This window comes from Strigops habroptila, chromosome 5, assembly GCF_004027225.2.
Source record: "Strigops habroptila isolate Jane chromosome 5, bStrHab1.2.pri, whole genome shotgun sequence".
Taxonomy (NCBI): Eukaryota; Metazoa; Chordata; class Aves; order Psittaciformes; family Psittacidae; genus Strigops; species Strigops habroptila.
Window position 1 is genome coordinate 67,714,954 of NC_044281.2, and position 13,478 is coordinate 67,728,431.

General features: G+C 62.2%; 1 protein-coding gene across 3 annotated transcripts; it reads left to right on the forward strand.

The window, feature by feature from the left end:
- Window positions 1–2,268: 2,268 nt before the first annotated feature.
- Window positions 2,269–12,734, forward strand: LOC115608974 (prominin-1-A-like). 3 transcript variants are annotated; one of them, XR_003991702.1, is made up of 25 exons: window positions 2,269–2,726; window positions 3,964–4,025; window positions 4,218–4,423; window positions 4,830–4,950; window positions 5,075–5,138; window positions 5,502–5,591; window positions 5,838–6,028; window positions 6,105–6,179; window positions 6,467–6,530; window positions 6,730–6,889; window positions 7,133–7,285; window positions 7,753–7,876; window positions 8,034–8,125; window positions 8,308–8,392; window positions 8,506–8,649; window positions 8,893–8,964; window positions 9,167–9,256; window positions 9,386–9,439; window positions 9,801–9,881; window positions 10,192–10,260; window positions 10,357–10,446; window positions 10,687–10,799; window positions 11,929–11,946; window positions 12,308–12,439; window positions 12,668–12,734. XR_003991702.1 is itself a non-coding variant. In XM_030488554.1 (24 exons), exons 1-24 carry the CDS (start codon window positions 2,594–2,596, stop codon window positions 12,357–12,359), a joined length of 2,403 nt encoding a protein of 800 aa, XP_030344414.1. In that variant the 5' UTR covers window positions 2,269–2,593; the 3' UTR covers window positions 12,360–12,734. The 3 variants fall into 3 exon arrangements, 2 of the variants coding, with proteins under 2 accessions (XP_030344414.1, XP_030344415.1); XM_030488554.1 differs by having other exon boundaries at window positions 12,308–12,734; XM_030488555.1 differs by lacking the exon at window positions 3,964–4,025 and having other exon boundaries at window positions 2,704–2,726; window positions 12,308–12,734.
- The last annotated feature ends 744 nt before the right edge of the window (window positions 12,735–13,478 follow it).

The window sequence follows — 13,478 nt, forward strand, 5'->3', positions numbered from 1 at the left end:
ATGTGGCTTTGGGTGACGGTGGGGTAGGGGCAGATGTGGAAGTAATCAGGGAGGAAAAAGGAATGGGGGAAACCAGGCTCTTAAAATCAGGCTGATGTGGGGGCAGGAGGATGGTCCCATGTCTTCAGAGCTGGGGCAGGGCTTGGGATGACACCAGCACCAAGGGATGTCACCTTGCCATCCTTCCCCCTGACAGGGCTAGGGTCAGGGCGCTGCAGGATACGTGAGCCATGGCGGGAGCTCATGGCTGGAGCAGGGTGGCCCCAGTGAGCCCATGGCGTGGTGGCACCCTGGGGCTGAGGTGTCGGCACCCTCCCTCCTGACATGCACTGAGCTCTGGCAGCCTCAGTAGGGTGCCCTGGGCTGAAGGGGAGCGATGCTGTGCAGAAGCAGATTGTTCCATCTGCAAAGGATCCTGTGGATGCCTGGCTAGATCTTGCCCTCACAACAGCCATGGGGAGCGGGGCACACATGGATCTGGGGGAGCACAGCACCAGGGCAGCTGTCCCCATCCCATGCGGGGTCCCTGGTGCCCAGTTCTGCATGTGCCTCCCTAGGGGCTGGTGGAGAGCCCTGAAACAACACTTTGGAGTTGAGGTCTGAGCTGGGAAGACCAAGCTTGCCCGCAAAACCCCCAAACCTCCCTCCCCACATCAGCCCCAGGGCTGAGAAAAATGTGTTACTTCCTGCTTTGGTTTACCTCCTGCATCTGTGCCTCCCTGTCCTGCCCTGGTGCCAGTGCTGAGATAGAGGGTCCCACATGGTGCCCTGGCACCCGGCACCCAGCCAGGCCAAGCGGAAACGCCGAGGCAGGGCTGCCTTCCCGTGCCGCCTTCGCCCAAGGACATGGAAAGCAGTGACACTTGCTCGTGCCAGGGAACACGAAGCAGTAACTGGGAAGGTGGCAGCTAGTAAACCACTAGAACTGGGGTGCCAGGAGCCTGGTTTAAACCACGACACCGTGCAAAGGACAGGGTATGGCAGACTCCTTGCTGGGCCTGTCCAAAAGCACATGGTGCCCCATGCAGGGACACGGGGCTTGGGCAGGGACCAACGGCCATGCTGGGAGCACTGGCTGCCCCAGGGAGGTGTGGGGCACGGCTGAAGGCTGGCATGGGGGCAAGGTGGGCAGCGTGGGGGGCTCTGGGCATCAAGCTGTGGCAGGGTGGGCTGCTGGAGGAGCCGGCATGGGTCTGGCAGTGTGGGGCCAGAGCTGGGTCTGTGGGGCAGTGCGGGAGCATCACCTGGGCATGGGGCGGGCGTCCTGGGGGCAGTGGGCTCTCCCGGACCGGAGCCGGGGTCTCTGGGGGGCAGGAGCAGGGTGTCATGGTGGGATGGGGCAGGCGCGGGGCGGGTGCAGGGGAGTCCCTCCGGCAGAGGCGGGGTCCAGGGCGGCCGCACGCCCCGGGCAGACCCCGAGGGGCCGGGGCGGAAGGGGCGGCCCCGTCCGGCCCTGCCCACCCCTCCCAGGGCCGCCTGCCCCGCGGTCTCGGTGCGGGGCTGAGCAGTGCTGAGGAGCTCTTGCTGCCGTCGCCGCCCGCCGGGACGCGACCCCCGGGGCTCCTGCCCCGCGCCCACCGGGTGCGTCCGCGGCACGACCGGGACCGACCGCCGGGAACCCCCTCCCTGCCCCCGGCTCCCTCTCCCGGGACCCCGGCGGCCGAGCGGGGGTGAGGGACCACGGGCGGTGGCAGGGGCAGAGCCACGCGTGGGTCCCGCGGCGTGGAGACCCCCTCGGTGGACAGGGGGCGGGGATGGAGCCGGGCAGACCTCCAGCCTTGGAGGGGAAGTCATCCTGGGGACCCCGAGGATCCTCCTGTCCTGTGGGACAGGGAGGCTGTCCCACACTGGGGGGACTGGGGTGCCTGTGGAAAACGCTGGGTTTGCTGCAACGTCCCATTTCGGAGAGAGTTTTAAATGCAAAGCCTAGTTCTGTGGTTGGTCTGTGCTGAAGCTGTGGCCGGCGCAATGCACCCCATCCTGAAGGAATGCAGCTGGTGCTGGGGTGGAGCAGGCGGGATGGCTGCTCTCGGGATCACCGCGGGTGAGGAAATCAAGAGGAGGAAACCAGAAAGGGCACGGCAGCTCTGCAGCGACGGGGCTGTCCCCTCTCCCCGGCTGGGGCAGGTTGGTGGTGACCCTGACCCGGGTACAGAGAGTCAGCCCGGGGTGGCCGTGTGCCAGGAGGTGACAGGGGCAGGGTGGGGCGATGCCGGCATCGCCGCCTTCCCCGGCAAGCAGCTGAAACTTAAATAAGCCACAAAACGCGGGTGCTGGCGCTGTGCGGCCGGGCCCGAGGCAGACGTGCAGGCACAGAGGTGCCGGAGGACAAGGGTAAGTGCTTGGTCTCTGCTACATCCCCCACAGCCTCTCTGCTGGGCACCTCCTGCCTGGTCCCCCGCCCCGCTGCGGTCAGGATCCCCACCTTTGCTCGGTGCTGTCCCGCAGCTCTTTCCTTCCGGGCAGCACCTGGCAGGTGCCTTATTTTTCTCTCCCCACATTTCCTGCTTGGAGGCAGGAGGTAGGGCAGGCCCTGCACACAACCACACCGACAGCCCCTGTCTGTGCCCAGGTTCTCACCGGAGCTGCCGCGATGGAGCTGATGGGGAATATCCCGCAGCCTGTGTATGGCCCTGGCCCCGAGGCGCCGGGGAGCAGCACTCCGGGCCTGGTGGGGATGGTCCATGGATTCCTGCGGATGGTGCAGCCCAACGCCCTGCCCATAGGTGGGTGCACGGTGATGGGGGGCTGGCCACGGGGTGGGGGTGCTGCAGGAGCAGGGTCCTGATTGAGCCTGAACCCTCCTGCACTGGGACTGTCCATCCAGCATTTAAATGCTGGGGTGCTGGGTTAAGAGGGGTATGGTGGGGTAGGGAATGGAGTGGGGTCCCTCAGCACTGCCAGCTGTATCCTGCCTGCATCCCATCATAACTGTGGGGCAGTCTCAGGTGGAACCCAGAGGAGGCTTTGGGGACAGTGACACCTTGCAGAGTCCTGCCCCATCCTCCCTCCAGGTATCTTCATGCCAGGCAGAAGGTGCAGAGCAAATCCTGTGCTGCCTGTGAGCTTGCGGGGTGCTTGCCTGACTTGCAGCCCTCTGTGCTTGCCGGTGACAACGTGTACTTAGGCAGGATCTGGCTTGGGGCCACCAAAAGCAGTGTGTCCCAGTACCCACAGGGCAGCACTGCCGGCACTCCTTGCACACTGCCCAGCTTGTCAGCGCCCTCCCTCCTCCTCCTGCAAGGGGATGTGTGGCTGGCACATCTCTGTCCTGAAGCCGTGGCAGGTCCACATGGGTGACACCAGGACCCTGTGGCTGCTCGATGCCCTGGGGCAAGTGCTGCCCACTCTTGCGGGGGGTTCTGCCACTCTGGCTGCTGGCACTTGTGCTTCCTCCTTCACTGGGGCGAGCCCCCGCATGCCAGCAACTTGCAGGCAAACGTGCGGCTGGCAAACAACGCAATAGCTCTGTGGCCTTGTTAGTGTCACACAGATAACGGGGTATGATCACACCATGTGCCGGCAATGCTCGCATGATGCCATGAGGCATGGGCAGGACGAGCTCTGGGGATCAGGAGGCAGCGTGATGGGGCACCTTTGCCCCAGCATTCATAGCACCCTCGAACTGCATGGGATGGGCTGCAGAAGAGCAGCTCAAGGGCAGCCAACATGACTGTTGGAGTATCCTCCTGGGGCGAGGACCCCCTTGCTCTGGGGACCCCTGTGAGCCTGGGGTGCAGTGCTTCTGCTGGGTGCAAAAGGGCTGTGTGACACAAGGCTGAGGAGGGGCAGCTGGAAGGGAGAAACATGCCATGCACTTACAGCCACTCTGAGCCGCAGCACTGGAGGTAAAGCCCAGTGCTGGGAGCCCCTCTCTGGGCTGAGCAGGGTGCTGGGGCCCTCCTGGAGAGCACCCAGGGGCCCAGCACCTGCTCACTGCCCTCCCCTCTCCTTTTTCCCCAGAACTCATCACAGGTTTTGGGCAGTCAGAGGGTGAGAAAACTACTGGGGAGCAAGTCGAGGAGGTGAGCGGGCAGCCAGGGCAGGGAGCCAGCAGGCCCAGAGCACCATGGGCTGGTGGGTGCTGCTCTGAGGCTGAGCCCTGGGTGCTGGCTGGCAGCAAGGGGAGATGTGCAACCCCTGGAGGTCTGGACAGGACCCTCAGAGCAGGGGAGCCTTCACCAGTGTTATGCTGCCTTTCACTCTTCCTCTCCCAGCTGCTGCTGTACGAGCTGGGTTTCCTGGTCTGCGTAGCCATCGGGCTGCTCTTCATCCTCCTCGTGCCGCTGGTGGGATGCTGCTTCTGCTGCTGCCGCTGCTGCGGGAACTGCGGGGGCCGCATGTACCAGAAGCAGGGCCGGCAGATGGGCTGCCGGCGCCGGGCGCTCTGGGTCTCCGTCCTGCTGGTCTCCGCTCTCCTCCTGTGAGTGCGCTGCCCGGGAGGCTCCGGATGGGACCCAGGGGCGGGTGGAAACGTCGGCGTTTGGCGGCCGTGTCAGGAAGCTGCCATTGTTCACAGGAGCAGATCCCAGCACGGCGGGACAAAGGAGAGGAAGCGGCGGCGGTGGGGAGCTGGCCCTGGGGGGCTGCGTGTTCCCAACAGCTTTGCTGTGGGAACTGCGGGTGCACCAGGCACCGGGCTGCTCCCCTGTGCCTCACTTTCCCATGTTCCTCCTCTCTGGTCCCGTGGTTGTGTGCAGGGATGCTCTGGAAGCAGCCATCAGCGGACCCTGCAGCCTGGGGTTGGTGCGGGTGGATTCGGGAGGGTCCTGGTGGAAGCACCAGGGATGAGCTTCCCACACACTGACCCTGCCACCCTTCCCTTGCAGGGCTGGTGGTGTCTGCGCCTTGATCAGCAACACTCGCTTCTCCCAGGCTGTGCGCGGCACCTTCCCCAACGTCAACACCACCCTCAACAACGTCCACATCTATGTGGCCTCCATCCCCCAGGCACGCCTGGTTCCCCTTCCCTGGCTGGAGTGTCTGATGGGGGGCAAGGGGCCGGGGGGGTACAGCAGCCCAAATAGCCCCCTGGGGAAGGGTCCTCTCTGACACCCCATCTCTGTTCCTGCAGCAAATCAATTACATCATCGACAGCAGCGACGTGCCGCTGGGCCATGCCAACCGCAGCCTCCAGGGTGAGGGCATACAACAGAGGGGTTTGGAGCACCCCCAATGCACCCATGGCAAGCTGCCCTGCTGGGCTGGGGTGCTGCATGGGTGCTTTGCTGCCCTGCAGATGCTTGCTGGCTCTGGGGGCTGCTGGGCTGGCTCTCATGGGGATGTTTAAGGGAGTGGGTTTGGGGGCTCCCCCAGGCTCCTGCTCTGCTCCAGCTACTTCTTTTCCCCTCCTCTCTGGGGAGGGTGATGCTGGTGGCAGCAGGGTGGGGGTGTCCCCTCTGCCCCCTGCCTGTGGTGGGAGTGGGATGGTGTCCTGGGAAGGGGGGAGTCAGCTGCAAACCCTGAGACCCCATCATTGACACCCTTTCCCATCTCTGCAGACATTGGGCTCAACCTGGGTGGCATGATCATGTCGGTCATCAGGAACGGCACAGACGGGGCACTAGGATCCCTCCAGAGCCTTTTGCAAGGTAATGGCCCCATCCCTTGGAAGGGACTTGGGGGGGGGGGATGCTGGAGCTGAGAGCTGGGATAGGTAGATGCTTGGGTAAGGCTCCCAGGGAGCAGGGGGATCCATCTGGCCTCCCAGCTGCAGCTTGGGGCAAATACTGGGACTTTGGGGGGTGCCGCTATGTCGCATGTTTTGGTGGGTCCCTGAGGTTCAGCCAGATGAGGACTGGCAGGATGAGGCCCTGAGCCCTGTGCTGTCCCCCTAGAGATGAAGACACTGTCGGACGCCTACAGCAGCATTGCCAGCACTCGCTCGCACCTTGAAGCTCTGCAGAGCAACTACAGCGAGCGGCTGGCCAGCCTGCGGGATGGGCTCAACCAGACCCTGCAGCGCTGTGGCCAGCCCTGCAGCAGCGTGTCCCTGCACAGCCTGGCCTTCAGCACCAACTTCAGCACGGTGAGGAGGAGCAGCATGTGGGGTGAGGGTCCCTCTGGCCCCCCGCACCCTCCTCACCACAGGCTCTTCCCCACAGATCCCCAGTGTGGAGCAGCAGCTGGAGGCACTGAGTGATGTGTCTGCCTCCAACATAGCGCATGATTTGGAGACGGTAAGGGGTCCCCCTGTGCCTGGGTGCTGCTGGGGCTGTGCTGCAAGGGAATGAGAAGAGCCTGATGGCAGTAAATTGCTGTCAACAGAGAGAAAGGCTGGCTGGAGGTCTGCCTTGTCCAGGGCCTGCCTGCTGTCCCACCACCCTTGGGTGCTCATGTGGTGGATGGGTGCTAGGGAAGCCTGGCTGCCCTGTGCCGCTGGGATCTGGGGATGGAGGGGATGTGCTGCTCAGCCCTGGGCTGCAGGCAGGGACATGAGCTATACACTGTGCCCCCCTGGATGCAGGTGAACGACACGCTGAACGCAATCACTGACAAGGTGCAAGAGGGGTCCAAGGATGTGGTGACAAGTAAGCAGGGCTCTGTGCCCCGTGTGCTGAATTATCCCTCTCCTAGGGCTTTCTCCTCCATTCTCACCCCATCCCTGTCTGGACCCCCCCACCTCCCGCTGCCACTCTGCTGCCTGCAGCCCTGGCTGTCCTTCTGGCTCCCTGCTGCCCCAGGCTCTGGCAGCACCTTGCAGCACCAACCTGTCCCCATCCCCTGCAGAGACCCAGGCCGAGCTGGGCCACATCAGGCAGGAGATCAGGAGCTTGCAGGAGCAGTTGCCATTTGTGAGCATGGAGGAGAATGTTGGGGCCTTTGTGGGCAATGCCACATCGATGCTGAATGAGTACAGGGAACAGACCATTGCCTTGGATGGGCTCAGGTAGGCGAGGGGATGCTGCCGGCCCCTGGCTCCCTTGTCCAGAGAGGCTCAAGCTCTGCCTCCACCAGTTTCCAGAGGTGGGGGCTTGCTTGGTGCAGGGTGGCCAGAGCTGTGCCTTGCAGCCACCCATGCCCCTTCCCTGGCGGGATGCCTGGGGGCTTTTTCCTCCCTAGCTGGTGGGATGCTGGGCACTGCTTGGGGCACCATGTCCTGCTGTGACCTCTGCCGCTCCTCTTGCCCCAGGTGGAGTGTGTGTGTCCTCCTGTGCTTCCTGGTGCTGCTGGTGGTCCTCTGCAATGTTTTTGGCCTGGTGCTGGGGCCCCTGGGGCTGAAGGAAAACGTGCTGCCCACCCAGCGCAGCAGCCTCTCCAATGCCGGCGGGAACTTCTTCATGGCGTGAGGCTCCCTCGGCTGCCGAGGACATGTGTGGGAGCAGTGGGATGGGTGGACAGGGCTGGCCAGGGGATACTCAAGCTCTTAAATCATCAAGTTACTGTGGCTTAATGGCCTGCATGGTGGTAACTCGCCATGCAGGTGGTAAAAGCAAGGGTAAAACATGGTGCTGGTGAAAGGCGTTCAAGCAGAGCCTGTTCAACCATCACTGGCAGGGACCTGGCACATGTGGGGGGGGTCCTGCACCTCTGCAGGTCGGTGGTGTCTTGAAAAGCTATGCCAGGTTCTGAGCCTCAGGCTACAGCCTGAGGGGACTGAAGGCAGGGTGGAGATGTGCTTGTGGGAATGGTGATGCTTCCTGGCATTGCTGTGGGCCAAGGGGTGGGCAGGATCCAGGCTCTGTTAGCAATGGAGATCATCAACACCAGGGCATGGGGCCTTGGGTGCTGACAGTGTCTCTATCCCGGCAGAGGGGTTGGCTTCAGCTTCATCTTCTCCTGGCTGCTGATGCTGCTGGTGGCGGTCACCTTTGTGCTAGGGGGGAACACCTACATGCTTGTCTGCGAGCCCTGGCACAGCCAGGAGCTCTTCCAGGTGAGCTCCCCATGCAGAGACACCCCTGCCCAGACCCATTGCCACCTTTCCGAGGGCTGCTGGTGCAGTGGAGGCATTGCTGTGTGGTTCAGGATGCTCCTCCCAGGCGTCCTGCCCTTCACCATCCCTAGGTTCCCCATCTTTTCCCTCCTCTCAGATCCTGGACACCCCTGGCGTGATCCCTGGCTTTAACTTGTCAGAGCTGCTGGGCCTGGAGGATGGCACAACTAACTTCTCAGAGATCTACAGGTGGGTCCCAGCCCTGGCACTGTGTCTTTGGGGAGGGGTACAACTGCTCAGCACCCTCAGATGCTCCCTCGGATGGGGGCTGCATTGGCAAGTGCTGATGCCAGGGAAGGAGCAAGGCGCAACTCCTGGGAGAGGGTGGCCCCTGCCTGCCCTGTTTTCAGCCCCATGCCCTCATCCTGCAGGCAGTGCCAGCAAGACACTGCCCTGTGGCAAACGCTGCACTTGGACCAGCGCGTGTCCCTGGATGAGCTCTTGAACATCAGCGAGGTGAGTGCAGGGGTGCCAGGGTCTGGGGTCAGAGCTGTGGGTGCCGGGCTGGCGCTGGGGATACGGTATGGGGCCAGCACCGTGCCCCATGACGGCTCCCCTTGTTCTGGCAGTACACAGGAGAGATCTCCACGGCCTTTGAGAAGATGAACATCACCCTGGACCCCATCTCCCTGCTCAGCCAGAGCCAGAAGGACTTGCTGACAAATGCCAGCCAGGCCGGGCAGCCCCCCGACTTCACCCTCACCCTGGAGCAGGTGGGCTGGGAGCCCTGGTGGTGGGATGTGGGGTCTGGATATGTGTTAAGGGATTCCACTGCTCCCTCCCCTTTGCTGCTGTGGGAGTCCCACTGCAGGCTCCCGGGGTGTCCCCTGCCATCCGTCTCATCCCTTGGGGCACCTCCTCCATGCAGGAGGACTTGGCTCCACTCTGCCCTGCAGGGATGGAGCATGGCCCCCCTGTGAACCCCATTCTCATGGCTCTGTCTCTGCCTTTTCCAGCTGGATCAGAATGTGACCCAGGGAAGCCTCCTAGATCTGGCTGCAGAGCTGGAGAAGCTGGCAGACACAGAGGTGAGAGACCATGGCACCTTGGGACCATGGCCACCCTGTCCCCAAAGCCACTGGCTGTGTGGGACAGTGGGACAGGCTCTGCAGACCTGTCTGGGTACTGAGCTGGGTACCAGCTCTTTTCTCCAGCCTGGCCCCACATCAGATGGCTGTGGTGGGGCAGAGATCCCATGCTGGGGCACACCACTGACTGCAGCTCCTCCAGGGCGTGGATGTGAAAGAGGAGCTGGAGGCTGATGCTAGCAAGCTGAGGGAGCTGGATGAGGAGATGCAGATGAGCTTCTCTGGGGAGCTTGTAAGTAATGTCACAGTGGGAAGGTCCTGGGGGTTCTGGCTTGTGCTCCCACAGAGCTTGGAGCCTGCTGTCACGGTCTCAGCTGAGCTGTGGGCTCCGCGCCTCTGAACCCCTTCTCTCCACCCACAGCAAAGCCTGAAGGAGAATATCCACTTCGTGCAGAGCAGGGCTTCTGAGCTCCAGGTAAGCTGCATAAGGGGGTGTCCCGAGTGCACCCCAATCCAGGGCACCCTGCAAAGCGCCCTTGAGGTCCCATGCTGGAGGTGGTGGGAGCAAACCTGCAGTCTGGGGGGCTGGTGGCTGCTGTGGGACTCCCCAGCATGCACTGTAGGGGCTGCTTATGGGGCAGAGGGGGGAGGACCACACCATGGACCCTGCCAGGCACAGACTCCCTCCACCCAAGGTACTTGGGCACTACCAGTGTGATTGCTGGGGACACCACAGCTCAGAGCTGCTGCGCCCCAGGGATTGCTGCCAGGCAGGAAGGGAGAGATGCGGGGACCCTGCTTCCCCATCACACTGCTGAGAGCACCTTTCACCCCAGGCACAGACAAACACTGCGCTGAACGAAGCCGGCAAAACCCAGGAGTTCCTGGATAGGGAGATCACAAACATCATCAAGAATGTGAGCTCACCTTGCCCTGCTGCAGGGCCACCTCATGGGGTTGTGACTGGACCCCCAGATCAAGACCTCCTTCTGCGCAGGGATGCCAAAAATCATCTGGCTGTTCATCCTGCCCTGTCATCTTCCCTGGGGGTCCCCTGCACCTCTGGGTGCCTCCTGCCCTTATGGCTCCCCAGGCGAAGGGGTGGGGAAGGCTTGCAGCCCCATCGCTGCTGGGTTGAGGTGGTCTGACGGCCCTGATCCTGACACAGAGGGGGCATGGAGTGGGCTGGGTGTGCTGCATCTCCATTATCTCCTTGTGCCCCTCCAGGAGACACAGGCCTTCCTGGAGGAGCTGTTGGACTTCTTTGAGACCTACATCTCCTGGGCCAAGAGCGGGGTGAGTTGGGCCTTCCTTGTTGGGGTGGAGGAAAGGGGAGGACAGGCTGCAGGGTTCTGGGGCCACTTACATGTCCTGTCCCCATCGTGTCCCCAGCTGACGGAATATGTTGCACGTTGCAAGACCGTAGCTCAGACCCTGGATAACATGGAGGCCATCACCTGTGACTACATCCTGGACTCTGTGGTGAGTGGGGCAGCAGTGTGTGGGGTGGCACACGTATGTGGGGTGGCATTGAGGTCCCATCATGCACAGGATGAGGAGTACCTCTCTCTGAGCAAGCAGGGCTTAGCACCTCCCGAGTGGATTGCTGTGGATAAGAGCAAAGGCCAGGCTGTGAGAAGAGATGGATGGGTGGTCTGCAGGGGGCTGGAAGAGACTCTTCCAGTCACTGTCTGGGCCCTGATGGCTCTCCCCTGCACGCAGAATGCCTTCTGGTTCAGCCTGGGCTGGTGCACCTTCTTCCTGCTGCCCAGCATCATCCTGGCTGTCAGACTTGCCAAGTTTTACCGCCGCATGAACATTGCTGATGTCTACAGGTGAGGAGTCACCCCCCTCCCCATGACCGCACTGGGTCTGGGGTCCCCCCTGCACAGTGCAAACAGCCCCTTTGTGTGCCTCATGGCAGCCTGTGGGGCTGATCCTAAAGTAACACAGGCTGGGGGCAAGCGGCTTGGGATGAAGTGGCTTCCTCAGAGGAAGGAGCCTGGCTTGCATGGCGTGGCTGCAGCCCCCAGCCTGGCTTGAGGGTCCACCACTGACTCACTCTGTTTTGCACCCTGGTTTGTGCCGGGGCTCCAAACGGGAACACAGGTGGATGCTGCGCAGAACGCAACACGCTGCATGGTTGGTGGTGTTGCCACGAGGGTGCAGTGCTTGTTCATGTACCCACGGCCACCGGTGACCCAGGGCTATCCCCCAGCCTTCTGGGGCCCTTTCCCTGTCCCTCCAAGTGCTCTCTGACCAGCAGCCCCACTGCCAGTACAGCTCTGAGAGAGGTTTCCAGTTGGATTTCCAGCTGCTAAGGCCTATGTCTTGGCCCTGCAGTGCAGCTGGTTTGCTGGGGGTTCCCTGGCCCCCCGCCTGCCACCCCTCTGTCCGGGGAGCCAGTGTTTGCAGCACCTCATGCCCAGTGTGGCCCTAGCCAGCCTTCCTCCCTGCCTGCCCCGCTCCTCCCCGCTGCATGCCCCAGCTCTCCCAGGACCTCTGCTGGGGCTGTACGTGGTGACATGGTGGTGAGACAGGCTGTGCCCTGCCTGCAGTGTGCCTGGTGTCCCCACCGGCGGCCCCGGTGTCTTTCACTTCCCCTGCAGCCAGCAGCTGAGCTGGTTGGAGACACGGGCTCAGTGCCTGGAAATGGGGGAACTGAAATCGTGGCACCGGGGAGCTGTGTGCCAATGAGGTGGTAAGCATGGCACCCCGCTCTGCCTGCCCAGGGAGGGAGCAATGGTGCTCTGGGGGCAGCCACGTTCTGGGGGCTGTAGGAGCCCATGCTCTGTGTCCATCCAGATGTGGCAGTCATGATGGAGCAGACCACAGCACCCTGCAGCCCCTGTGTTCTCCTTGTGTGCTCTGAGAGAGACCTTGTCTCACTGAGAGATGCTGGGCTGTGCCAGGAGGCATCTTCTTGCCCCATTAACGCTGTCCCCTCTTTTTTCTCCCCTCCAGGAGTGAAGTTGTGGAGATGTAAGTAGCAGTGGCAGTGCCTGTGTGGGGTGGGGGGCAACTCCTGTGGCATGAGGGGGGACAGGGCACAGAGGGAGGGGGTGAGGAGGGGAACAGGGCTAGTGCAGGCCAAGGAGCGTGCTGGTATCAGGGGAGGACTGGGGACGTGGGACCCATTCTGGGGTGCCATCATCTTCCCACACTCCCAAGTTGGGGGTGCTGCTGCTCCCAGCCGCCCCCAAGCTGGTGGGCTGTGTGGGAGGTCTCCGTACTGTCTCTCCTGTGGGTCTGGGTGACAGGAGTGGGATGACGTGTGGCCATCCTAGCGCATCCTGGCTCCCTTCTGTGGCTGGAGGTGACACAGGTGACCTTGGTTCTGCAGGCCTCCCACATTCAACTTCTACAGAATCCCTCGGCCAGCCACAAGGCATTAGAGCTGCCCACAGCACGGCCACAGTTGAGATGGACACAGCTCCTCTGTCTGCTGCGCTGCCTTCTGAGTGCTGGGGAGCAGGTTGGGACCCCCAGTGGAAACCCCCAATTCCCATTATGTGACCATGCCCCATTGCACATGGGAGGGGGGTTGCCTCTTGCACTGCCCCAGGTGGGACTTTACCCCCCCTCCACTAGACCCTGTGGGCTCAGAGCAGCTTGTCCCATCCGTACCACTGCAGCCTGCGCTGCTGGCCAGCGGGACCCTGCTCACCAGGCCCCTTGCTCAAAAATGTATTTATTTTTGCAGGGAGCCTGACTCTTTCCAAGGCTGTGATTGTTTTGGTGTCAAACAATAAACGGGGTGTTTGTGTGCACTGCAGGCATGTGGCTGTGCTCTTCACATCCAGATGTGCACTTCATGGCCAGCTGTGGTGGACACATAGGCACGGGTAGAGAGGGCTCCAAACTGCTGGCACATACTGGTGCTGGGCCTAGAAGGCTCTTGGAGTCCTGACCCAGACCATGGGTCGACGCAGGACTCAGCATCACCGGGGCTGGGTGATGTTCCCCTCACCAGGCAGCCCTCTGCACCCATAGCTGGGTGGGTGCTAGGTCCTTCCCTGGGAAAAGCTGCATCAAGAGCCTCCTGTCCACGAAGCACCACCCCATGCTGTCCCCAGCACCCTCCAGCAACCCTGCTATGTATCACTGTGGGGTTCTGGTTAGTTTATGGGGTGCCTACAGCCTGCATCTCCCTCTCTCTACTGGGTATGGCAGCACGGTGACTTTCAGTGTCCACCTCTGTATGTCCCACACTGCTGCACAGCATAGATGGGCCTGGCAAGAGCTGCATGCACAACGATAAGAGATAAGCCAAGGGCAACTTGGTCTGCACCTATGGTGTTGCTTTGTGCTGCTCCTTGACGCAAGAACAGCGACCATCCCAAAAGCCAGGTCATGCACAGGGGACATACATGAGCAGCTTGACTCACTTCCTTCGTTGCAAAGTCCAAGTCCCTCTGGAGCAGAGGGATGGGGCCACGCTGGCCAGCTCACCCTCCACTGCGTGCATCTGCTTTATCGCTTGTTCCATTTGCCTTCAGATCTCCTAATCGCTG